At 37.1% G+C, this 25,138-nt stretch overlaps 1 protein-coding gene across 1 annotated transcript in view; it reads left to right on the forward strand.

Moving 5' to 3' along the window:
• The window catches only part of CNIH3 (cornichon family AMPA receptor auxiliary protein 3), a 42,979-nt gene extending 26,482 nt beyond the window's left edge, over positions 1–16,497 (forward strand). The window contains exons 4-6 of the mRNA XM_084515335.1: positions 10,827–10,939; positions 13,117–13,260; positions 15,469–16,497. Coding sequence (XP_084371461.1) covers positions 10,827–10,939; positions 13,117–13,260; positions 15,469–15,496 — 285 coding nt within the window. The 3' untranslated portion in view covers positions 15,497–16,497. The remainder of the gene's footprint in view (positions 1–10,826; positions 10,940–13,116; positions 13,261–15,468) is intronic.
• The last annotated feature ends 8,641 nt before the right edge of the window (positions 16,498–25,138 follow it).

The following is a 25,138-nucleotide window of genomic DNA, read 5'->3' on the forward strand; positions in this document are numbered from 1 at the left end:
AGATTTCTAAATTATAAATCATAAATTATAGAATTATATTTAGAATTTTAGAAATGTAGAATTTAGAATTATAGGTTGGAAAAGACCTATATCCTTCACCAATATTATATATAAAAAGACCAATATCCTTCATGCAGTGGGGGCCCAAAACTGAACACAGTAATTGAGGTGCAGTCTCACCAGCACCATGTACAAGAGGACAGACATTCCCCTTGTCCTGTTGACCATACTATTTCTGATGCAGGCCTGGATGCCATTGGCCTTCTTGATCTTCTGGGCCCACTGCTGGCTCATGTTCAGCTTGGCAGTCAACCAGCATCTATCTTTTCAATTTATATTCCATAGTATACTCCCTAGTACGTATCACAATCATCTTTCACTGTATTTACAGGTTTTGATTATTTATCAAAACCAATGTTACCTTAAAGAGCAATTACAGAAAGCATTCAATTCAGACTGAGATACAGTAAGTAAAAAGTAAAACTTAGTGAGCATAATATATAATTCCAAACACTTGGGTCTCTGTGTACAATTTATTTAGGTATGCTTTCATATGTAAGTATTCTGTTTAAAACAAAAAGTCAAAAGTAAATGTATGAAAATAGAAGTAATTCAGAGGCATAAGTAATCAGATTCTTGAATGGTTATGAGCTTAATATAGATTAACTGTACTTGGAGCATGTCAAAGAAGACAAAACTTGATGCTCTGACTGTGTCACGCACGTTTGTCAGTATCAAATGCACATAATCAGATCTTGAATAAATTAAAACAAATTGTTCTGTGAAACTTTGAGTTCTCTGGAGCAGTTAAGAGGAAACAAGGTTTGTATTTGGTTTTAGTATTTTCTTAATGAATGATGTTAGGAAGAACTTCTTCACTGAAAGGGTTGTGAGGCACTGGAACAGGCTGCCCAGGGAAGTGGTGGAGTCACCATCCCTGGAAGTCTTCAAAAGACGTTTAGATGTAGAGCTTAGGGATATGCTTTAGTGGAGGGCTGTTAGCGTTAGGTCAGAGGTTGGACTCGATGACCATGAGGTCTCTTCCAACCTAGAAAATTCTGTGATTCTGTGATTCTGTGTGTGATTCTGAGTATGGAGGTTCTGGTTCACATGTAGAAAATATTATGGCAAGTCAGCATTTTTAGTAAGTAGCCCTATCTTTTCTTGCTGCTGGCACCTTTTCTGAGTAGTTTAGATGAAGGAGGTTGGCCAATGTGCACTACAGCAATTGTTATATGAAATAATTTTTTGTACTTGGACTTTGTTAGGTTCCAGACCTTATCCAACCAGTAGCTCATAATGTTCTTTGCATGCAGCAGCTGTAGTGGACGTAGTCCTTTGAAGAGTATCAGGTGTCACGGTAGCTGATTTCAATTGGCTGTTCGTATTCTGTTCTTCTTGGTAAATTTGTTGGTTATTACATTAATCGATTCTTCCATTGTTTTGCTTTGTGGTCACCAACAAGCTTCAGATAATGTCTCAGATTTATAGTGTGTATTTCTGCATATGTTGATTGATTGTTTTATCATGGATTTATGGTTTTATAGATCTGTTACATTCTTTTAGCCAGTCACCATGCTGATAGCTATTAGCAGGGTACTTCAGTAAGCCTATTGCATGGTTCATTAAAATGCTTAATGTAAGTCTGTATAAATAAATTCAGCAAATTTGATGGTGTTTTTAAAGTGGTGTGTAACCATCTGTATGTAAGAAGGAATCATACTTCTTTCATGGATTTGAAAGAACAAATCCATCTACAAGAGGCTACAGCAATAGGCCAATTTGTTACAAAATAAATTTGGGGGGAATAGCAGCAATAGTTGTGCCTTTCATTGTACTATATATATATATGTGTATTTTTTTTTCTTTTTTCTTTTTTAACAACTTCAGTAAAGAAGTTTTAACTCCCTGTTTGGTTAGACTTGATGGAAAAAAAAATCACCAAAAACATTTCAGTATAGCCACACTAGAGAATTAACTCAGCTTAAGCAAAAAATACTTGCACTGCCTCTGCAGGGTAGGTATACACCAGGTTACTGGCATACATTATGCATTATATTCAGCACCTCCCAACCAGTAGTGAGCATTTTGTTTTTGAAATCTATGTGCATGTATTATCTGAGAGGAAAATAGCCTTGTCTAGTCAAGAGGTATTTTGGCTGTGGAAATAGTACTGGTATGCTGCCTCACAGGACAAAGAGGCTCATGTGTCCAGAGTTCTGATGATTGCTGCTGTAAGAAAGATCACAAAGAGAACAAAAAATGGCACCGCGTGACATTTTGTCCATTAGCAGTGACTGTTGCAGTGATGGAGCACATGAACTTTGTCCGCTTTCATTAGAGACCAAGGACTTCATCATTGTTACTGTCTTCTGAATGCATATTGTATTTCTTGATGTATCTAATGCTCCCTCTTTTCTTACCACATCAATACAATGGAACTGCTGAGTTTGACTAATTATCTGGGCAGTAGGAAAACTTTCAGGAGACCCTTCCTACTGAGTGATTGGGAGCATAAACCCCAATCAAAAGATAGTGTGGGTAACTTCTGAAGAATGAATATAGGATTATGTATGTAGCAAACATTTTGCAGTGATCGGATACATACTCAATACTTCATCTCCCTGTGACTCAGTGCAATATAGAAGCTTGTACTTGTACCCAAGCAGGCATTGCTCTATATGAAGTGATTTAAGTAAAAGCTATGTATTTTAAAAATTATTTGATCATAATCATCTCCCATCTCTCTCTCTCTCATCCTTGAACTGCAATTCAGTGGTTCAAAGCAGAGCTGGTTTATATCAGAAAGTGAACATCTCTGGATTTAGGAAGGGTTTGACTTCATGTTTGTTGCTTACCATTTTTTAGCTCATAAACTGCCTCAGAAGAAATTCTAGAGATTGCAGACAGGCATTAGAATAAAGGTTATTGTTGTTTCTAAAGCATTATTTAGATCTGCAGATTGGTTAGGATGTAGTTGGGACGTGATCTGCTATGCTGTGCAGATTCTGTCAGTGAGGACTTGGACTGTCAGTCCAGCGACTTTCATAAAACTAAATTCACTTAAGATCTCTTTTGTTTGAAGTGACCTAGGAATATTTAAAGTACATTAGAGTCTGTGAGAGACAGAAAACTGCTAAGTGTGCACTTCTGTGCTCACTACTTATGTGGAAGATAGTGCTACATTGCTGTTGCATGTTAAAGTTAGCTTTCTTCTGGCCCTCAGAGTCATTGACAAGGTATTTTTACATTAGGAATGAATAACTTTTTACACTCTAAACAAAATTTCAAGTTAGCTAAAATATATTAGTAAACACATTTTAGTTTATGGAAATCATGTCTTATGGATGATTTATTTTTAAACAATTCTGCTACAGCATCTCTTGGAAAAAGAGGCATGAGATAAATTTAAAATTTACTTTTTATTAAACAGTGGGGCTGTTCTCAGGTTCCAAAAGCAAATGCAGCTTGGCAGGGGAAGTAGCGATATAGGAAAAGCAAATAAAATACTTTGAACTGAAATACCACACACTTTCACTAGCTCGGTGTTGGTTTAATTGTTTTCTGCAGCTTGCTTAAAAGAGGATGGAGTTTACATGTTGATAGAGATTCACATTTGCATCAGCAGGCCTGGGTGGAGTTTTGTTTGCATCCTGAAATATGAGGGACAAAGTGATTTTCCCTGAAACTTGCAATAAAATTGCAGCATACACAAAATTGTCCTTTTTTGTTGTTGTTGTTGTTGTTGTTTCTTTTTTTTTTTTTTTTATTTCTTCTTCCTGTTCTATGAATACTAGTCAGCATGCAATACCATGGTAGGAAAGGCTCCTTTATGTTTGAGTTTTGGCATTTAGCCTCCTGAATAAACTTATCTGCTGCCATCTCGGTTAAAGTGTCCTAATTATGACATCTTAAAAGGCTAGAATAGAGAGTGATACTTGGGAAAAGGAAACATATAGGACTTAAGAACTTAGAGGAAGTATAGTATTTCTGGCAGGCTATTCATTCACTACTGACATTCATTTATTATGTTCATTGTGTCATTCATTTATTATGAGAATTTTGCCAGCACTATCTTTAGTCAAATTTACAAGTTCCGGAATTCAGCATTTTTCAAATGTTAGAACATAATAATTGTATTTTTAGTAATCATTACCTAAGAATGTCTTTGCACTTAATGGAGGATAATGAAAAGTTATATCCTGCTGTGCCTGCACAGATGTTCAAAGCAGCACTGGATGATAAGGAAAGTTGTAAGCCTACTGCAAGCCTCAGTCACAGTTTGGCTTTTACTCTCTTTTTATTCCAGGGAGGAAGTAAGATTTGCCAGTGCAATGCCTGATGAAAACTGATATATCCTTTGGATATATCCATATGCATGTTTACTCTTAATGTTATTGCTCAAGAAAATATTTACATATAAAACTATTTCAGATTAACCAACTGTATTTTGCTGTTACTTTCATATTTTAAAAGTTTATTCAATCATCAAAGTGTTAAAAAAGTATTACCTTGTAATAGACAACCACTACAATTCAACTTCTTTCCAGTACTGCTCTGGAGGATATGTAAGCATATGCCCTTACAGTATCTGAACATCACAAGAAATGGTAGAATAAGACTGAAGATGCAGCAAAAATGTATGTGAATAACAGTTGTCTGTAATGTACGCCTAGAAGAGAATTATCAGCTGCTGAGGGAATCTGCCTCTCAGAGCTGTGTTGAAGATACTGGCAAAATATGACTTCCTAATAGACCATATTTTCTTTAATTTAGTATGTAATAAAATAAATACTTACATTTTAATGAAACAAAAGAAAATGGGGTTAAATCAAAGTTCACTTATGGTTAGCAGAATGTTCACTGTGTATTTAAGTCAGATTCAGACCCTATAAAGCCTCCTTGCAATTACCAAAAAAAAAACAACCACCACAATAGCTAAAAATATAGTGAAATTATTTTGCATTTTATCTGTTATATGAATAGAAACTGTTTCAGGTGGGAGTTAAATGTCCTACCTTGCATTCAAATGCTGAAGTTTCCAATAAAGCTGTTAGGATAGCAGGGCAGGAATCTTCTTTACCAGCTCTGCACTGTACGAAATCTACTTCCTCAGATTGACAGCCTTTAAAATCCAGATATGGAAACAGCCCTTTAGTGAACAGTTAGTTCTCAGTATTTACAAAACTGTCAATTTTAGGCAGACCCCAAGGAAAAAGCCTGAGGGCCCTTCCTGTACTATGCAGATGGCTGAGCTTCATTTTAATGATCACTAAGATTTCTGCATTCATTGACCTATCTGTGAAACGTGGTGCTGGTTTTCTGGATCCTAATGAGCAGCTGTGGCATTAATTGTTATTCTCACCAGTCTCAGGAGAACAGGTAAAGATGGAATGAACTCTTGAATAACCCAGTTGTGGGCTGTACTCTCTGGTTATATCTGAAACATAGTAGTGAGGTAGGGCAAGAAAGAATTTGTTACCCTGTTCCATGTCAGTGTTGTCAAAATTTGAGGTTCGCACTCCAGGGTTGCTAACCCAGCTTCTGTTACAGCTTCTGAATTAACTTTTTTTTAGAAAAAAAAAAAAAGTTTGTGAAGATACCACATCTTAGATCACAGCAGATCTGCCTTACTGACCGGTATTCCTTGATGCTCTTCACGTCCCAGAGTGGAAAAGCTTTTTCTTTCATCCACTTCATAGAGTGATTTGGCTTGGAAGGAACCCTTCAGGATCCTCTATGGGTATGCTATGGACAGGGACACCTCCCACTAGACAAAGTTTCTCAAAGCCCCATTCAACCTAGCCTTAAGCACTTCCAGAGAGGGGCCATCCACAACTCTGGGAAACTTGTTCCAGTGAACAGATTGATGATAAAGATGATAGGCTGATGACCCTAGCTAGAGACAAGCTGCAGAAGCTGCATCCTTTGGCAGAAGCAGCTGCAGCAGCACTAACTACTGGGATAAAGCAGCATTACTTTGTCTAACAGTTGCCAATCTATGGGTACAATGGTACATTTATGGACACAGGATGGAGGCTAGGCTACATAGATGGAGACTTCTTGGAGAAAAAAAAAAAAAAGTGATTCTGTGAGCATTATTATTATTTTGCATTCAGGAGTATTGGACCAAAACAAAATACTCGACAGGAGTATGAGTTTTTGATGTTTTAGTTACTTAACAGTGACTGAGAAAGCAGTTTGATTCACTTGTTACAATTTATGTAGTGTGAGAATGTAATTGCACTGGTGAAGGGCACTGATTACTATTCATACTGCTATATCTTCCCAGTTTTGGTTTCTGAGAGGTATTTTATGTGCCATATTCACTGGTGAGCCAAGCTGTAGGAGTCATTCCATGAGAAAATGATATATAGTGTTCTGTAAGAGCAAATTGCATTTGGGAAGAAGGTAGTCATATGTAATAAACAGAATAAGGAGGAAGAGTACTTACAGGAAAAGATGTGATTGTTTTTTTGTAGAAAAACAACAGAATATATTCAGGGAATAGGAAACTGAATAAAATTATTTTGGACTGAGCTTCCTGAGAGATGCTCTTATGCAGTTGAGATCTTCAGATGACGTTGTAGTCCGATAAACACAAAGAAGCTGCCGAGAGGTATTAGCTTCAGCTTTCATTTTCCCATGCTTTAGTTCAGCCAAATCTTGGTGTCTACACACAGCAAAGCCTGACTTATTTTCTTTGTAATTAGAAACTACCTACATGTGCACATATGTGTGCACATACACTACTGTGTATGAGGATATATTGAATTTTACTCACACAATCACAGAATGGTTTAGGTTAGAAGGGAGCTCTGGAGGTCATCTGGTCCAATCCCACTGCTCTAGCAGGAACACCTAGAGCAGGCTGCCAAGGACTATGTCCAGACAGCTTTTGAACATTGCCCACAGCCTCCCTGGACAACCTGTGCCAGTGCTCTGTCACTTGTACAGTAGGGAAGTGATTCTTGATGTTTAGATGGAACCTCTTGCGTTCCAGTTTGTGCCCATTGCCTCTTGTCCTGGCATTCCTGACACTGTGGAAAAGAGTCTGGCACCATCTTCTTTGCACCCTCCCTTCAGGTATTTACACACATAGGTAAGCCCCCCCCGAGTCTCCTCTTCTCCAGGCTGAACAGTCCCAGCTTTCTCAGCCTCTCCTCACAGGAGAGGTGCTCTAGTCCCTTGATCATCTTGGTAAATTTAGTAAGAAAGTACATGTTTTATAAAGCTCATAGCTTAATTGTTAGTACTAGGTACACAAAATAAAGAATTTTGGTAGATAATCACATCTAAAATAAGAACCCAGAGCCTCATTCTCCTTTAATAAACATTATAAATTGCAGATATTTTAAGGCAACCTGACAGTTAACCTCTAACACAAGCAGGTATTAGTTACAGATGCCTGGGCAGTTCCCACCCCTCCTTCTTCCAGAGCTGCAAATTGAAATTTACTAGTGAAGCAAGTGAATAATAATATATTTCTCCACAATTCACGGAGTGTGAATTAACTTTGCTTTCATTTATTGCCCCAATTTTATCATTTGTATTACAATGCAAGAAGGAAGAAGACCTGAACTGTGCCACTACCCCTTGGAAAGATCCTTTTAGCAGAACTAGTGCCAAAGCTTGATTTACAGCCCTAGAGCACTTGTAGATTAAAGCATTTCCCCAACACTTCTAAGTTAAAAGAAGGAAAGAAAAATCATGACTAAATAAAGCCAGACAATCCCTGAAGCATGGCTGGCAAGGCTCAGTCCTGCCTGTAGGGGCAACAAGACCATTGGCATGCTGGCAGTTACTCAGCAAAGTTTGCTTGTATTTGATATGACTGCCTTTAACTTTTGAAGGTAACTGAGACTGGAGAGAACATTTATCTCCTACAAAAGCCTCCCCTTTAATATCAGGCTTTTTCAGACCATTTTCTTCAAATATGCCACATGGTTCTTAATTCAATTGCACATCATAGGATCACAGAATCACAGAATCATCTAGGTTGGAATTGTGCTGGATGAAGAATAGCAGGATTCCAGAAAGCAATAAGGGAGAAAACATTTGTCCCCAGTTAATGGTGGGATGATAATGATATGGTATCTACCTAAGCCTTTACATTTGAAATGCAAATTATGGATTATGAATAAGGACTTTTAATATTTCCTGATATAAATATTTACTTAAATATACACATCAGAGCATACATAGAAATGTATAGTAGTTTCTTTTCCTTGCTTACATTGTAGTGAAAGGTGTTTGTGAGTAGTAGAATTTTGGTCTGGAAACTCTGACTGCCTTTTCAGGCTTTTCCATGATTTCCCACAGTTAAATGTCAGCCAGCAGAATTTCTAGTGATAAATCTGTAATTGTAAATTTCTAATTTGTAAAGCCATTCATTAGCTTGGGGCTCAAGGTGACCGAATTGCAGCTTTTGAGAACTAGTCTTTTTTTGCCAGTTTCCCCTCCAACTCTGCATTCTGTAGCTGTCTGCAGACTTTATCTTGACCCGTGTCAAAAAGCAGTTTGTTATCTGAATCAGAGTGTTCCTGGTTCAAAATAGAATCATACTGTTTATATCCTAACATATTTACCATCTGACAATTTCATATGCTGTCCCAGAAATGAATAAAAGATCTTGATTCCTATTGCACTGCTCTGCATATCACATAAATTTCTATTGTAATGGACCACCTTGGCAGAAATGATAAGGATTGACTGTTGCTTATTTCTAAACCATCTTCCTTCCCTCCAGGAGCTGAATCTCATATTTGCTAAAGTTGACTGAAAGTTTCCATTTCAGAGGACATTTGGGTAGAACTGCAGGATAATCCTTCCAGCCAAGAACTGAGGCATTGTTGGTTTGGGTGTTTTTTGGTTTTGTAGTTATTCATCTATTCAGCTTACTATTCCTCACAAGCCTTGCTGTTAGTGTCTTTATAAGCTTTATGCTTTCACTTTCCCTTGCTTTTAGGTTTAGTTTCTTGGCTAAATCACTTGAATATAAACTATAATTGGCTTGCAGGCTGGTGTTTGATGGCTTTTTTCCATGATTTCTCTTCAGAAACTGTGATCAGCATTGATCCTCTATTTATTTATGTCCACGCAAAAATATCACTCCAAGACAAGGGTGACAAAACAACCAATTTGTTATTCTGTCAAAAGTACAGGTAGATTTCATAGACACTGGAAACTGTGACTGGAAAGTGAGTCTGTTCTCCACTGCTTCCTGTCTTTTCTTTCTAGCTTCACAGCTGAATTTTTGTTTTGTTTTGTTTTTAAGCTCCTCATAAATTTCCACCATGGGTTTCCTTCCCTGTTATTACCAGCCAGCCCCCTGATCAAACACCAGGGTTATGTTTTTGCTAAGTTTGTAGGCTGTATTGGAATCAGAAATCAAGTGTGTGATAACGATGTAACAGGCTCTTAGGTGCTGTGATGCTTAGTGGGTAGACATCCAACTTTAAGACCTTTCTTATCTGCAATTTGTGGCAAGGATGAATCATTGTCTTGGTAAAGGTTATAGTCATGTTGTAAATCACATTCTGAAAATGAAAAAAAAAATGCAGCAGTGATAAATAACTGCCATCTGGAATCTACACTATATAATTGTATCATGATTTGTCATGCCCATAAAATAAGCTGTTGAGAATGCTTAAGTGGAAGGCATAGACATAGAGATATCCAAATGTATTAACTACTTCAAGCAGTGAAGGTAAATGAAAGTGAAAAAATGTGTTCCATGGGAAGTGGAAGAAGTCCTAAAACCATTGAATTCATTGCAGCACAGCTGTACAGGAGTAGGTAGGAGATGGGACTAGCTGTAGGGTGGGCTCTTCATTGTTTTTAGTAGCAGGGCTTACTTTAACCATTTGACAGACAAAAATGCATTGACATCAAAAGAAGCCTGCCAAATGCTTTTTGTGGTTTAACTTTGGCTGCTGTTGCTTCAAGACACAGCAAGGGATGCAGATGCACTGTGTATGGGATTGTCTAGCTTTGAGAAATGTATAATGCTGTAAGTTGGTCTCTTTTATGACTTGAACAAAGACATAAAAGAACAGGTTTCTGAGAAAAAGGCATCAGAAGAAAACTACAGAAGAAAGCCAGATAAGAAAGGGGAAAAGAGTGGAAAAAGTAAGATGCCTTTAGAAATAAGTACTCTGAATCAACATCACATGAATTTCTGTTTCTGCCAGCTGCCCACTCACTTTCTCTTTTAATAGAAAGAATCATCTTGGTCTGAAACAAGTAGTGTGGGGAGCCATGGATTTACCAAGGAAGTGAGTTTCCTGTCTTAGTGAGTTTTAGCTCACAACACTAACCTCGTAATGGATTTGATATCTTTAGGGTGTTTATAACATATCAGAAAGGTAGAAGTAGCCTTCTGTTTTTCCAAGGATACTCCTGCAATGTAGATGTGAAGCTTCAATAATGGTTTAATTATTTTCTTTTCAAATGCATCAGTAATAAAACTTATCTCTTTAAGACCTCTTTTATAGAAATGTTCTCACTTATTTTCACAATGCTTCTGTGAGGTAGGCAGTAACATGATGTATGTTCTGTAAACATGAATGTGGAGCACCTGGTAAGACAGCAAAAGATTTGTCCCATGCCTCTCAACAAGCCCCTGGTGTATAGTCAGGATTAGAACCAGGACAAGCCTGTCACTGTGCCTCATGCTTATTGCTCTTAGCTACGCTGTCTGTCAGCTGAGGTATGTCTGGGGACAGACACATTGGAGATTTGCAGAGATGGTTTGTCTTCCACAAAACTAATGACTAAAATCACAGAGATGTTTTACTGACATCTGTTATTTCTGTTCCTTTTAGCTGGTGTTGCCGGAGTACTCTATCCATAGCCTTTTCTGCATAATGTTTTTGTGTGCCCAAGAATGGCTCACACTGGGGTTAAATGTTCCTCTGCTTTTTTATCACTTCTGGAGGTAAGCCTACCCTTTATATGCTGACTACTTGTTACTTTTATTTGCTAACTCATCCCCCATGAAGTTTGTATGAACTATGAATTGCAGTAATAGGAGAAAGGCCTAAAAGTGTTTGTCTAAAAGCAGCTAAGACTTATGTTTCCAGAGAAAAAAATAATATATATATATATATATATTTTCATGATTAGATGAGAAAAGTCATAATACATTAATTCGGCTTTAATAGCCACATTTAAATAGTCACTTAGATATTCCCAGTGGTATCAGGATGCCGTCACCACAACCAAATAAAAACTTGACCTGAAATAGGCTGGAGTATGGAAATAGAACTCAGTGGGGCACTAAATGCTTCACAGACTAGGAGCGGTAAGTCAGTTCATGTCCAAAAGATCTTGTACCTATTCGTTCAGCCCTGGCAAGGAAACCTTTCCACCGGATTCATGGGAAAGTTGAGAGAATTTTGCTTCTCATCTGCTCTGATACCCTTACATGTTTTTGCATTATAAAGTAAGTTGCTTCTTGCTGTATAGCACAGAATTTATGTTCTGCATGAGAAGGCTCTCTAAGAGACTCTTGAAGCAACTACTGTTGTGAAGTAGCTTGAAGAATAATTTTGTAAAGAAGCCAGTACCAGTATGTTAGCTAGGAACTGAAAAGTAGTAGCTTTTTTACACTGTTTTCTGCAAAACTTGGTAGTAATGCACCATCGTATGGTGGAGTGTATCACCCCAAAGTTAGAGTGACAGCATAAGTTCTCAGAAAGCTTAATGAAGCTATGAATGCTTTTTTGTTGGGTGCAATAATAGTGTTTCATGGTGTTTTTCAAAGATTAACAATAGAAGTGTGACAATAATATTGTTTTGAAATTAAAAAAAAAAAAGTTATTTTATGTGCAAGCTGGAAATGGTCAGACTTGAAATAATGCTTCTTTGGATATACTTCTGTGGTTCTCCATATGTATTGCTATAAATACCACTTTTTTTTTTTTTTTTTTTTTTTTTTTTCGGTTTTAGCTGCAGACAGTTTTGGGTGCATTGTGTAAATTTCTACACAAAACCATGGGAAGATAATTGTGTAATACCTTCATTCCAATGAAGATAATTAAGAAAGGATTTCATCTGTGGTGTAAAAGCTTTGCAGTGTTATTAGAGATTGTAAGTTGGTGTGACAAATATTAGAAAGGAAGAAAGGAGGAAGGCAAGGTTATTAGGAGGACTTTTGATTTCAAAGTTTGCAGCTGGTGACTTGTATGGGGATTTTATATTTATCTGTTCGTATATCTGTTTATCCATCTGTAAGCAATCCCAGCAATTTTCAGTAGTTAATTACCATTTCAAAGCAATAGAAATAACAGTATTTCATCTGATCTGTGCAAACCTTAAAGCAGTTCATTTACTGTGTTCAGGCTTTTCTTTTTATGGCTTGCTTTTGCTTTTTGCTGCAAAGTAACTGAGACAAAAGCTCCCTTGGGAAAAAAAAAAAAAAAAAAAAAAAAAAAAAAAAAACACAAAACACAAACACCACTAACAAAAAAACATTTCATCATGATTTTCTCAAGCATCCAGTCATTACTGAGAATAATTAAAAGTTTCCCCTATGTAAGAAGAAAAACATTTTGCAATAAGAATTATTTGGAAAACATATTTTTAAGCAGTGCTATGTGTAGAAAACACTAGTCAGCCAACTCTTATATTACTCCACATTGCCTTTTTCCTTTTCAGAATTGGAGAAACTGAGCTATAAATTGGTTGAGGCTGTCACCTTCCATCATATCTGAAATCAGTTGTGTAGATGCAGTTAAAGCCCAGTAATCTTTCCTCCATGCTGTGATCACAGACTGCTACATATTGTCACTCAATATGTAAGTTTCTAGTGAGTGAGTAAGCCAGAAAGAACTAAATAGGCAGGGGGAATGTTTCAATCTAAAAAAATAACAGAGTATAGAAAGTCTGCATTCATGAATCACTTGTTCTGAAAGAACAGTCTGCTTAGACTAGTATCCTGATTTTAACACTGTCCAGAAACAGGGGCTTGAAAAAGAGAGGAAAGTTCCTCCTGTATCTTGGAAGACTGTTTTCTTCTGAGATGGTGATCAGAACAGTGACATATTTAATTCAGGACATATTTAATTCAGCATGTAACAGAGTCATTTCAGGTGTCTTCTCTTTCTCTTTCAGGTATTTTCGTTGCCCAGCAGATAGTTCAGAACTAGCATATGATCCACCCGCAGTCATGAATGCAGATACCTTGAGTTACTGTCAAAAAGAGGCCTGGTGTAAGCTAGCTTTCTATCTCCTTTCTTTCTTCTACTATCTTTACTGGTAAGTCTGGTCATTTCACTAAGGGAATAGCAGCTGCTTTTCATTTAATGTGTGAAATTGCATTTAGGAATGAATGGAAAAAAATGGGCCTGTTTCCTTAGTTCTACAAAACTGCTTCTGATCTTGATTCAGGAAAGCATACCCGCTTACAGCAACACATACTTAAATCTGTGAACAATTCAGTACAGAATATTAAGCATTTATCTCAAGCCTGAGCCAGGCCCAAGGACCAACCCAAGGGAAAAAACAATTTGCTCTTCTGCATAGTCTCTTAGGATGTGTGAAAGAATACGTGTTGTGATATGACATTATATCAAATAAATATTATAATGTACAGTTTTAGGATCAATATCTCTGTTGTGATTTTTCTTTTTCTTACGCTTCAAAAGAGTATGAGGTCCTCCTGTGCTAACCAGTGCACTGGCACAGCTTGTTAGCATAGAATTTAGCACATTACAGAGCATTTGCTGATGTGTTTCTCACAGTTTCTATAAGCCAGTCTGAATGCAGTACCTGAAAACTGTATTTCCCATTGCTGCATCACAGGCTGTTCAGTACTGCTGGAAGCATGCCTTCCAGACTGCGCTGAGTCTGACAGGTGAGGTTCACCAGGCATATTCTCACAGGCAGTTCACAGGCTGCCTGCGTAGTGATGCTCAAGACAGTAAGCAAATGAGTAGGTAGATGGTGAGTAGGAGTGCTGGATGCACCATGCTTGCCGTCATTCCTACAGACCTCCCTTTCATGATGGGGTTAAGCCTGTGTGTGCTGCAAAACCCTACTTGAAGGACATTCTTGGAGATCTGCACCCCAGTCATTCCCCTACCCCTTTTAGTTGTCAGACGTCCTTAATGCACAGTTGCAAATGTCCAGTGGAAGACTATGTGAGGAATGTATTTAAGACCTTTGGTAGAATTCCTGTGCTTTTAGTCACCCCTGTAATCACACCATACAACTACTTGACAACAAAGAATAACACAATTTAGATGGAGGTGTTGTTTTTAAGATGCCTTTTTTCTACTCCTTTAATAACGTATTTGCATAGAACACCTCTTCAAGCCAGAACTGTGTGCAGTAGTCCTTCTGTGTGGTAGTTTTGTACACTGGTGGAAAAAGATAAATGTCACTTCTCCTTTGATCACTGGTCTGTTATTTGTTCTGTTGTTCATCTTACCTTCAGGAGTCATTGCTGCAGGTTGATGTTTCTCAATGTTACTTTTAAATACCACTGACAACAAAGTTTTCTGGCCACATATGCACATGTATGTGTGTGCGTGCATATTTGGGAGGGGAAAAAGAAGGTAGAAGGGACCAGACCCACTGAATCTGATAGGTGCCTAACTCACACTGAAATGAATGGGGCATTAGGATCTAAGCAGGAGCTTTGCATCCAGTAGCTCTGTGTGTTTGGGCTGAGTGTCTTTGCCAGCCAGACCTCTTTGCAGAGGCAAGAAGAGATGGCGAGGCATGAATAGAGGAAGGAGCATTTTAACCCCATGTTCTGTAGGCTAAAAGACTCTATCAAAGACAGCTGTGTGGTGTCATCTAGCATTTCTGCTGGGACTAAATTATTGTGCTGAGCTGTGCTTCCCTTTGTTCTAGAATGTGGCTATATAAACCAAAGTTCACCACCTGGTCCTAAATAAAGAAGTATTAATTATATTCACTTTTGCTGTGTTTTCCTGAGTATTATGAAAATTAGAACTGCAGTAAAAACACTATGAATTCTTCACTTTTCAAAGTTGCCCTTAACAGGTATGTATTCACTCCAGCTAGTGTCTGCATTTTGTTTGTTCTACTGCACAGAAATTTTCCAATGGAAAGAAAACAGTCTAGTTTCATGGGAAACCATACCTGCCCTGCTGAGAGTTGGTGGTTGAAGTTTTAAAGATCAAATGTGCTAAAGCAAAATGGTTTTGTTTCTCCACTGTTAAAATTCAAACATCAGACTACACTTTTAATAAGCTCAAACACAGCTTGCAGTGCAGTAGGATGTCACTAATGAATTTGTTATTTCTTGAGAGCTTTTTGATACCCATCTTGAATGCACCATAATTAAGATGCTCTAGAGAGATGGAAGTAATGCAAAGGAAGGCATAGGCCATTACAGTCAGACCTGAGGAACAGACAGTAAAGAGATATAAAAATCAAAGTGCTCTGTATGCCTCAAAAGGATACTTTCATATTGTGTCTTTCTTTTACATTCAGCATGATCTACACTTTGGTGAGCTCTTAACTGAAATACCATCATTGAAGACTGAAAACAGCAAAGGCTGTGGAGGTACAAGGGTGAGTGAGCCAAGTGAAGCATGAGAAAAAAAATAAATAAAAATAAAGAGAGGAAGACTTTGAACCCAAGAAGTAAATAAAGTATGTGAAAGAGAGATCCAGAAGAAGCAGAGTACCATGAAGAATGGCTGAGTTAACTGTGTTTATCTTTTGTTTCTCAGTGTGTTGCAGTAAATGGCTTTCAAAACCCAAGCAAAACCAAAAAATGCAACAAGGTGGGCTGAGTTACAGAACTATTCACCTCTTCAGGGATAATGCTACTCAGCTAAATGCAGTCATCATAAACTGTAGCCCCTACTGTCTTCCAGGGAGCAAAGTTTTGTTGTTGTTGTTTTTGCTTTTAATGACTGTTCTGTTCTGAGGAAGCAGAGGTCAAGATCATCATACACATCAAGAACAGCTACACAATACATTCTGAAAATGAGCATTGACGAGTTCAGATAAGATGTGTGCCCATTCTGCAGGGATGTTCTTGTGACATTACTCAAACAGGGATATTGTATCTTGGGAAATCGTTTCCAGGTGTTCTTTTTTTTTTTACCTATAACAAAAATAACAGAAGAATTTAGAAATTACAGTGTTCTGTTTTTAATGATATGCTATTCCTGTAGAAAAATGTCCAGTATATTTCTGTATTTCATTCATGATGAATCAATAGCACAGTAATATATGTAAATGCATTGGGATTGACTTAAGTATGTCAAGCACTTACCAGAGTAGTGTTCCTCTGACTGCAAAAAAGACTGATAAAAACTGCATATGTTAGAGAGGATTGTAACGTAAATGTTATCTTTAGAATGCTGGATAACAAAATGCTGGAGCAGGTGATCATGGGCTGTAATTCTATTGTGCAGCTTTATTTCTGCTGTCAAATTTAAGCTAAAAGGCACAAAATGTTTTTGTCTAATATTAGGTGGGTATTGGAAGTTGTTCTTTTTTATAATTTAAAAGTGTTTTTTTTATTATTATTATTATTTTACCATATAATTTATATTTGTCTATATATGTGCTGTATATCTTCATATATATGTGTATACAAATGCACATCTATATAAACACAATCTATTCATATTTTAGGTTTATCTGTTTGATTTAACAGGTCAGAAGCATTATATGTCTAGAACTGCTGCTAAGATTAATAAGACTAGTTCCACCACATGCACAAAAACTGCTTGGGTCTTGCATTGTCAATGAGGTAATAAGACATGTTACTAGCAAAGATGCAGAGTGTGCAAAGAGGCCCATCTGTATGGAAACAGCTTGGTTACAGACGGTCTTGTTAGCACTAGCTCATTGTTCACCCTCCCAGATTTGTTCTGGGTATTGAGATCCAACAGATTGTTCTTTAGGACTTTGGGCATGGGATTTCAGAAGGAGAGGTCCAGTCTCACATTCAGCACCATCCCTGTGCTAACAAACCCTGTTTTAGAGCGTGGTGGAGAAGCAATGGCTGAATGCAGTAATCTCATATCTGGCAAGGTCAAAATGGTGCTGGAGTTACTGCATGCATACAGTGACAAGGTTTTTGTTGGTGTAATCAGACTATGGTAACAAAATTAAATTCTTTTAGCCTGCAAAGTACTGTTGGTGAATTAAAAGCTGTCTGCTTGTGGCCCATGCCAACTTCTGGGCATTGCCTGCAATAGTGCTAACTGGCTTGTGTAAGAAGTATATTGGGGTCATTCTAACAATATTTAGAAGATCAACTTGTTCCAAGCACAGACATTCTTTAATTTATCAGTACAGACATAGCCACTAAGTCTTGCTGTATGAAGTTTAACTTCTTACAGCCTAGCATGCCCACTTCTGGGAAGCACACAACAAGGCTGCCAATTCAGGTTACTTAGGAAGCTAATTTGAACTTGATGGTTCATGAGTTTGGATTGCACACACTACAGAAGTGGCTAAGTATGCTCTTGAAATCACATTGACTTTGCAATCAGTATGGCTGTGTTTGCTTGGAGTGTACTTGAGCTAAGAAACTTTGCGGGGTCATTACAGAGCTAACTCTGATAAAGTTCTGTTGCCATGATAGAATTAATGCAAAATTGATCAAAAGCTGTAGTTTGTCTTTAACTGAATTTCTTTTGTACATACTATAACTTTAAGCACCTTGTTCTGCAGAAGTATAGGAGCTAACTTCACAAGAGAAAATCAGCATCACACTGATAACTTCTAAGCATCTTGCTACCTTATAAAGCTCTCAAATCTGAGTAGGTGACTGAATCTTTCCAGAATGCATCAGGGGTAGAAAAACCTGAAGTCAGCTTTTCTACATTCTAGATATATGCTTTAAAGTCAGTTTCATGAAAAGTCCTGGTGTGTTTTTGTGAGGCTGAATGGGTGAAATTATGATCAGGTTTTGCATGAAAAGACAATTTGCAAATCCTGAGCTTTAGGCATGAACTAGATCACTAGCAGATCAGTTGAATGTCTACAGGGCTCTGCAAGTTTTTGTAACTGGCATTGCTATCTAATCCTTGCCTTTGTACACAAAGAGGCACTTGCATTCACAGGTCTTCTGAATGTGGCTTCAGGTGACTGCAAAGACATACTGCTTGAATGGACCTGCTAGGTCACTCAGAACAAGTTCTCTGTTTCAGGCAACCTCATCAACACTTCTCAATCATCACTTGAAAGCAGAATAGTTGGTTTGATCCCACTACTGCTGTCAGTGTTTCCAGGATCTTGCTGCTCTCATAATCACAAGTTTTTCTTCATTTCCAGCTTAACACTTGTTCTTGCATAATTCATCCATTTGCTTTTGAGCCAACATTAGTCTAAATACCCCTTATCTCATGACATTTAACACCCTGATACACAGGGAGAGCAGTCCTTTTCAGCCTCTATTTGGTTAGAAGTGATCTGTCTCTTCTTTCATCCTCCCATAGAAAAGCTCTCCATTCTCCATGTCTTCTTTATAAGATTTCTCTGTCTTTCCAGTCAAATTAATTTTGCCTAAGAGCGGATAATGAAAGCTGTTCAGAGAATTCTGAATATCTTACCCCATCTCATCCTTACTATGAAAAGAGAGTGAAAGCTAACTTTCTCATTTTTTACCAGAAATCCTTGTTCAAAAAAAGTAATCCCACTGTTCTTAATAACACTTTGTTTCTCTTAAAGAAAAATTTTAATTTAAGTCAATGGAAAAATCATCTAATATGAGGATACTTTCCCTTTCCTGGAATCTAGTAAAGCTCCTCCCGAGCAGAAATAACAAATGAAAGTTGCAAAAACATTAATTAGAGTATGTGGTCAATGTAAAGCAGTTATCTCCAACCCAGAACTCAAAAGTAGTAAGTGTCCAAGGTGTATGACAGTAGAAAGAAGTTGCTGATACCATGTGCCTCACAGACAACACAGTAAGATACAGCCCTCAGTGTGTTCATTGCTCAGTGTTGTTACCCAGACAGGTTGCAGCATCTTGCTAGATTACCCCAACAGACCAACACCAACAGCACTTGGCTGTAGTACAGCACAAAACCATTACTTGGCGGTGCTGCTGTTGTGACAAGTAGACTTCAATGTTGTATTCACACTGGTATCTAGATTAATCATTTTCTTACAATGACAGGATTGAAGCCCTGGATTTATCAACAGGTACCAAAAAAAAAAAAATAAAAATAAAAATAAAATAAAGGTTTGTTTGTTTGTTTTTAAATTAAATAGCCCTTTACTGTAATAGGAAATGTATCAGTGTTGTAAAAGGTCCAGAAATTTATCCTATATTCTTCTGTGTTGTATCTGTGGGGTGTGACCTCTCTCAACAGTTATATCCATGTGTAGTAGATATTTTCAAGACCAGATTTGTCATTTTAGCTGATAGGCTTGCCATACGTATTATAAGAGAAGCATGAATAGAGGAAGGAAAATTAAGAGAGAAAAGGTATGGGTTGCCCTTTTAATAAATGGACATCTTGCTGGCTAAACACAAGCTGAGTGCACTTTGACTGAAAACAGGGAAGTATTGCTGCAGGGAAGTAGAGGCAGTAGCGAGGAACAGAAAAAAATGTTGTGATTTTCATACACAAAGTGGTCTCTTCCCAGTGTCATGTTTTTAGGGGAGAAATAATCTCTTCTACCCCTTTTGTCTCCAGTTCCTCCTTGGTGGGTGGAAGCTACGGATTTCCTTCCCGAGGCTGATCACTTCCCATCTCTTCTCCTTGAAAGGTAAATGCCATTGCTTAGGAGCAGCAGTTTTCTTCTCTCACATGCTTTGGTGATACAGACAAACCACACAAAGATCATAAGAAAACATGTCATTTCCCTTTGCTCCCTTGAACAGGTGTGCAGTTAAGTGCACATTTAAATGATTATTCACTGTCTTCATTTGTACCATCTGTAAAACACCTAGCTTGTGAGATCTTTCCGTACATACAATACTCTCTTTTTTTTTCTATGACTGTTGAATATATGTAAAAGAAAAGGGTAGGAGAAAAACAAAATGTGAGTGGATGAAATCTGAACAAGCTGCTTGCAAAAGGGGTAGATGCTTGAAAGGCAGCCCCGTTGGTGAAGTGTTGCTCTGTGCTTCTACCTGTCCTATTTATAGTCAGGTAATTACAGCAATGCTGGATAAAGCCATTGCTGCTGTGACTGTTTTGGTTTCAAATAAAGCAAGTCAATGCTGATAGCAGAATGCTTCGCCTACAAATAATTAACAGCACTTAAGCTGTCATAAATGTTTTTCCATCTGTTTCCTTGGACCATACTCTTTTTACATCAAGGCACTGGAAGTAGAATAAAAAATTCTTCAACCTACACCTTTCTACAGAAACTGCATGGAGGTTGTTGTGGTCTGACACTGCTGTTGGGTCATGATTTCTCATTCACTTGTATGAGTATTAGCACTCTATTTTTTTCCTTTCTCCACACAGGTATTTTTGTAATAATAAGGACAATCTTACAGGGCATAGTACAAAATTCTTAAATTTACTGGAGATTTTCCATTGCTTCCAATGGACTTTGGATAATGCCCATGAATTTCTCTAGAGCTACATGAGAAATACGTCTACACTAGAAAGTCTCTAGAGTTTTGCTAGTAGAGAACCTGTCTTTTAGATCGTGACATCACATCCATTTACCTTAATTGCATTAATGGAAGAGGAACATACACATCAGAGGGAGAAGTGTAATGTTTCAGTGCAGACTGTCACAGAAAGTTAGACCAATTTAGTGAAAATCAGGCTTAACAGAAGTTAATGGAAATTTTGCCTCTTTATGTGAGTCCCACATAGCACTGTGCAATTCCCACCAAGATGACAATGGAAATGAAAAATTGAAGAAGAAAAAAGAAAGCAACAATAAGCTTAGTTAATCAAAAATGCTATTGGATAGAAATAATTGGGTAGAAAAAAATGCTATTTATTAGATAAAGCTTGGATTACTATAAACAGAACAGGTGATCTGAAGGTTGAAATAAAACACCTAAAGGAAGCAATGAATATTAGACTCCTATCCATGTAGCACCGAGCCTTACATCAGTGATCTCAATCCATATTCCTGCTCTAGTGAGTTTTTTGATCATTCATTACTCATGAACACATTGTTCTGATTTATTTTTATTCATCACAGGAATGCTGTTGTAGGTGGGAAGGAGGGAAAATTCTGCTCTAAAATACAGCATTTTCTTTTTTTCTCCCAGATAACCTGGGAGCATGCTATAAATGACATATTTCACTGGTACATCTCAACCTAAGAATGAAGCTCTTTGCTGCAGAAAATATTGTACTGCAATTTAATAAACCACAGTTCTAGAAATATTTTGTGCTTAGACAATTAAAGTAGTTATTTTCTTACCTTTAAATTGGTGGTCTCATGTAACAGTAAATGTTAAAACAGTAAAAGTTTCTAGGTAATCAAACTCTCAATGAAGCTCTGGGGCAAATCACATATTTTAAAAATTATTTTTCTAGTAACATATATAGGTCATACATTATGGAAATTGAATGAAGAATTAAGAACTAAAACCACTTATTTTATCAAAAACCTGAATAGATGTTGATCCTTTTCTTCCAATGAAGTATCCCTAATATCACAAGTGTCCTAACAGACCTGAAGAAATCTGACTGTCCTGCTGTGCTCTCACCCATGAGAAGTAATATGTAGTAACAAACAAACCAGAATTTCTGCTCCATCTGTAATGTGGCACTTTTATTTTTACTGGTGTATAAAACAGTACAAATTACAAGACAGAAGATAACCAGGGTGCTGCAGTTAATAGGAATGCAAAGTTTGGCCAGAGTTTTTTTAAGCAGTTGCTCTGTTTCTTTCAGCTATTGACAATGTGAAGTTATTGGAGGTGCAAACTGTGTTGTTAATAGCAGCTTTAGCAATATGTATGTTCATTTCTTTTGAAATAAGAATTTTAAATCCATGTTTCTTTCTAAAAGATATTTAACATATTTTCAGACCTTACCTGACTCTCAATATATAACAAATATAAATGTATCACACACACAAATACAAATGCAAATAAAAAATACAGCAAACATAGATTCTTTAGCAAATATCTAGATTGCTTTGCTATTTAAAGGTAATTTCTAGGTCTTATTGTGGTTCTTAAATAATTTGGTCATAAATTTATGATGATATTCCCTTCAATAAAAGTAGAAAGAGATTCCCTGCCCTTATTCTTGGAAGAAACTGTTGGCATATAAATAAGTAATCTAGTATATGTATTAACCACAATATTCTTTTTTCACTATCATCCAGAAGAGTTAAAAAAAAAGTCGGAATATACAGCTGAAAAAGCTTTCTCTCACATTTTCTCTTCTGATTAGTAGATATCATGAGCTTGATCTATTGCACTTTAATTAGATGTACAGCATAGCTACACAACATTTTAAATAATGTATACTTCTGAGCATTGCTTTTTTCTCATATTTTTTCTGTGCCTTGTTTTTAATGTGACATTCAGTGGCTGATCTAGGTTCAGTGGAGCTGTCCCTGTGGATATCATCTGAACAGAGAAGATTGCAGAACTTTCTGAGTTATGAGGGGGAGAGAAATTGTAAGGTCCCTGCGGCTTCAGTAATCACCACTTTTTTTTTTTTTTCAGTATCATTTTTCCTTGTATTATATAAACCATTTTTAAAAGTAGGCAAATAAAATTTTGGCCAATGTTTGAAGCCATGTTACAGTAATTTTGTTTGTATGCACAAGAAAGACCGTCATTTGCACTTGCTGCAACAAAAACTGAAATCTGCTTGTTCATGGAAAAGGAAATTGGTGTTTCGGTAGCTCAAATTTCATTGTGAAGCTGGCTTCATTTTGTGAGGTGCTAGGGACATTTTAAGGGAGATATTTGAAGGATCTTTCTTGTGGAAGCTGGACAGAAAGATTAGCCCCACCCTGCTCTGCAGACAGCAAATACAAGCAACATGTATATTCGTGTGGACTAGACTGGGTATGGTGCTGGACTGGTGGAGATGGGCAGTCAGAGGGGACACCTGTCTTGTTGTTGTCACTTTATGAGACCTCATGAGTAGGGCATGCCACTCGAGTAGCATCTGCTGCCACGACCTCTGGTGTGCAATGCTTTTCGAAGATGAGGGAAGAGATAAAGGTCACCACCTCATACAGCATAAGTAGGTAGGACCCCTGCCAGGTGAGTCAAAATAGGAATTATATGCGTTGGTTTGTCTCAGAGTTGGATCAATGGTAAAATGAGGTAAAATGCTGCTGTGTAACTTTTTAGGGAAACAAATACATGTGTGCAGGCCTATCTGGCTAAGTTTTTTTGGCTGATATCTACATAAGATAATACCTTGTACCATCTCGTCAGGGTTTGATGTGGGTTAGTTATCTACGCTGTGTAAAATGCTCTCACTATGACTGTTTCACCTTACACAAATTGCTTTGGCATTAAAAAAGGAAATAAATCACTTTCTTTCCCTAGCTGAAGCCTCACAGGAGTTTCTGTTTTGAAAAACAACAACTTTGAATTTATAAGCACTGCAGGAACTTTTTGCTGTCATGACTGAAGTCTGGTCATTCTGTATCTGTTCTTTAATTAAGTTTACTTATAAATTTCACACTATATGATGTTAAAGATAAGATGTAAAGTTGTTCTTCATTTGGTTTCCTTTCACCTTTTAATCAAAGTTTCTAAGCCTAGACTGCTTTGCTATGTTTTCTTCTCTGGAAAACTGCTGGTAGTTATATTTATTATTTTTATTGTAGCAGCCTGTTCCTTTCAGACTTATTCATGCATTGAAGCAAAGGAATGTGTATTCCACAGTGACTTAATATTTGACTTGTTTTTATTAAGCTTAATGAGTTTGATTAGCTCTCTATGGAAGTAGCTGATGTTGCATAGCATCTGAATACCTGAAATAACACAAAAAATATAACAGAATTCCCAGCCTTTAAGGAGTGTATTTCTGATTTCAGATTTAACAGCTCAGAAGTTTTACAGAAAATGTGCAGGCACAAGGAGCTCACAAGGTCTTCCCCTAGCAGGGAGAAATCTGTACATGGAAACAACTTTGGGAAAAGAACAACTCGGATAAGAGAATGAGGCCTATCTCTGCCACAAATATGCACTGGGGATTTTTTATTTTTATTTTACTTTTTGACATTGACTTCAATGTATCCTGAATTTTAGAGAATTGAAGGTACTAAGCAGTGGAAGTAGTTTGCCTCTTTGGGGATTTCATGCTTCTCTACAGCTATGGCTATCTGATGTTACTATTTATTGGTTTCTTGAGCAGGAGCCTTGACATTGCAGATTTCCTTTTGTTAAATATCTCTAATTAGGTCCTTACGGGCACCACTGAGCCAACATTTGTTGTTCAAAAGAATTCATATGCTTTTCTCCTATTATTTCCTCTTTGCTTGGACTGACATAGAATTATTTCATTCAGGTTTGGTGTCTTTATTCCTAACACAAATTGCAAATGAACAATTCTCAGTGTTTATATGGCTTAATAAAGCTCCTATTTCGTTTTAATTTTTTTTAACCATATAAATATATCCTGATCCATCAACATTACAGCTGAAAATTAGTTCCCCAGATAGGTCATCTGCTGTAAAAATATTTCCTCATATTAAGCCCAGGTCTGCAATCCCTTACTCTGCATTTGGTTCTGTCATTATCAAAGGCAACTTAATGAGAAGAGAAAAAATGTACAATGATTTGTGAGAAATAGAGTGGGCACACACTGGTCTAGAATATTTTATGGATTTCATATGATACATTCTGCTTTTAACTGCAAAGGTTCCGTTATGCAAAACTGACCTTTAGTCTTTGCATTCATTGATGCATGAGAAAGCAGTGGCTCTGAAGGGGGCCATTCAAAGAGTTATATACTTCTGCTGCTGCTCTGCATGTTCCTGTTCATACTTTAATTGGCACTGAACTGCAATGAGATATCAATTTCAGTTGACTAAAAGATATTAGTCCAAAAGCCTGCATTATTTCAGTTACTATGGTATTTGCTTTCCTGGTCTTCCTAAAACAGATACTTTGCTATATCTTGGGTGTAACTTTAAAGAAGTGTGATATTGCACCAGTTTAACCTTCTTTGAAGTTGCATGGTAGTAGTAATATATTATTTTCCTATTTAGGAGATAAAACATTGTTCTT

The sequence above is a fragment of the Aythya ferina genome, assembly GCF_964211825.1.
Source record: "Aythya ferina genome assembly, chromosome: 3".
NCBI lineage: Eukaryota > Metazoa > Chordata > Aves > Anseriformes > Anatidae > Aythya > Aythya ferina.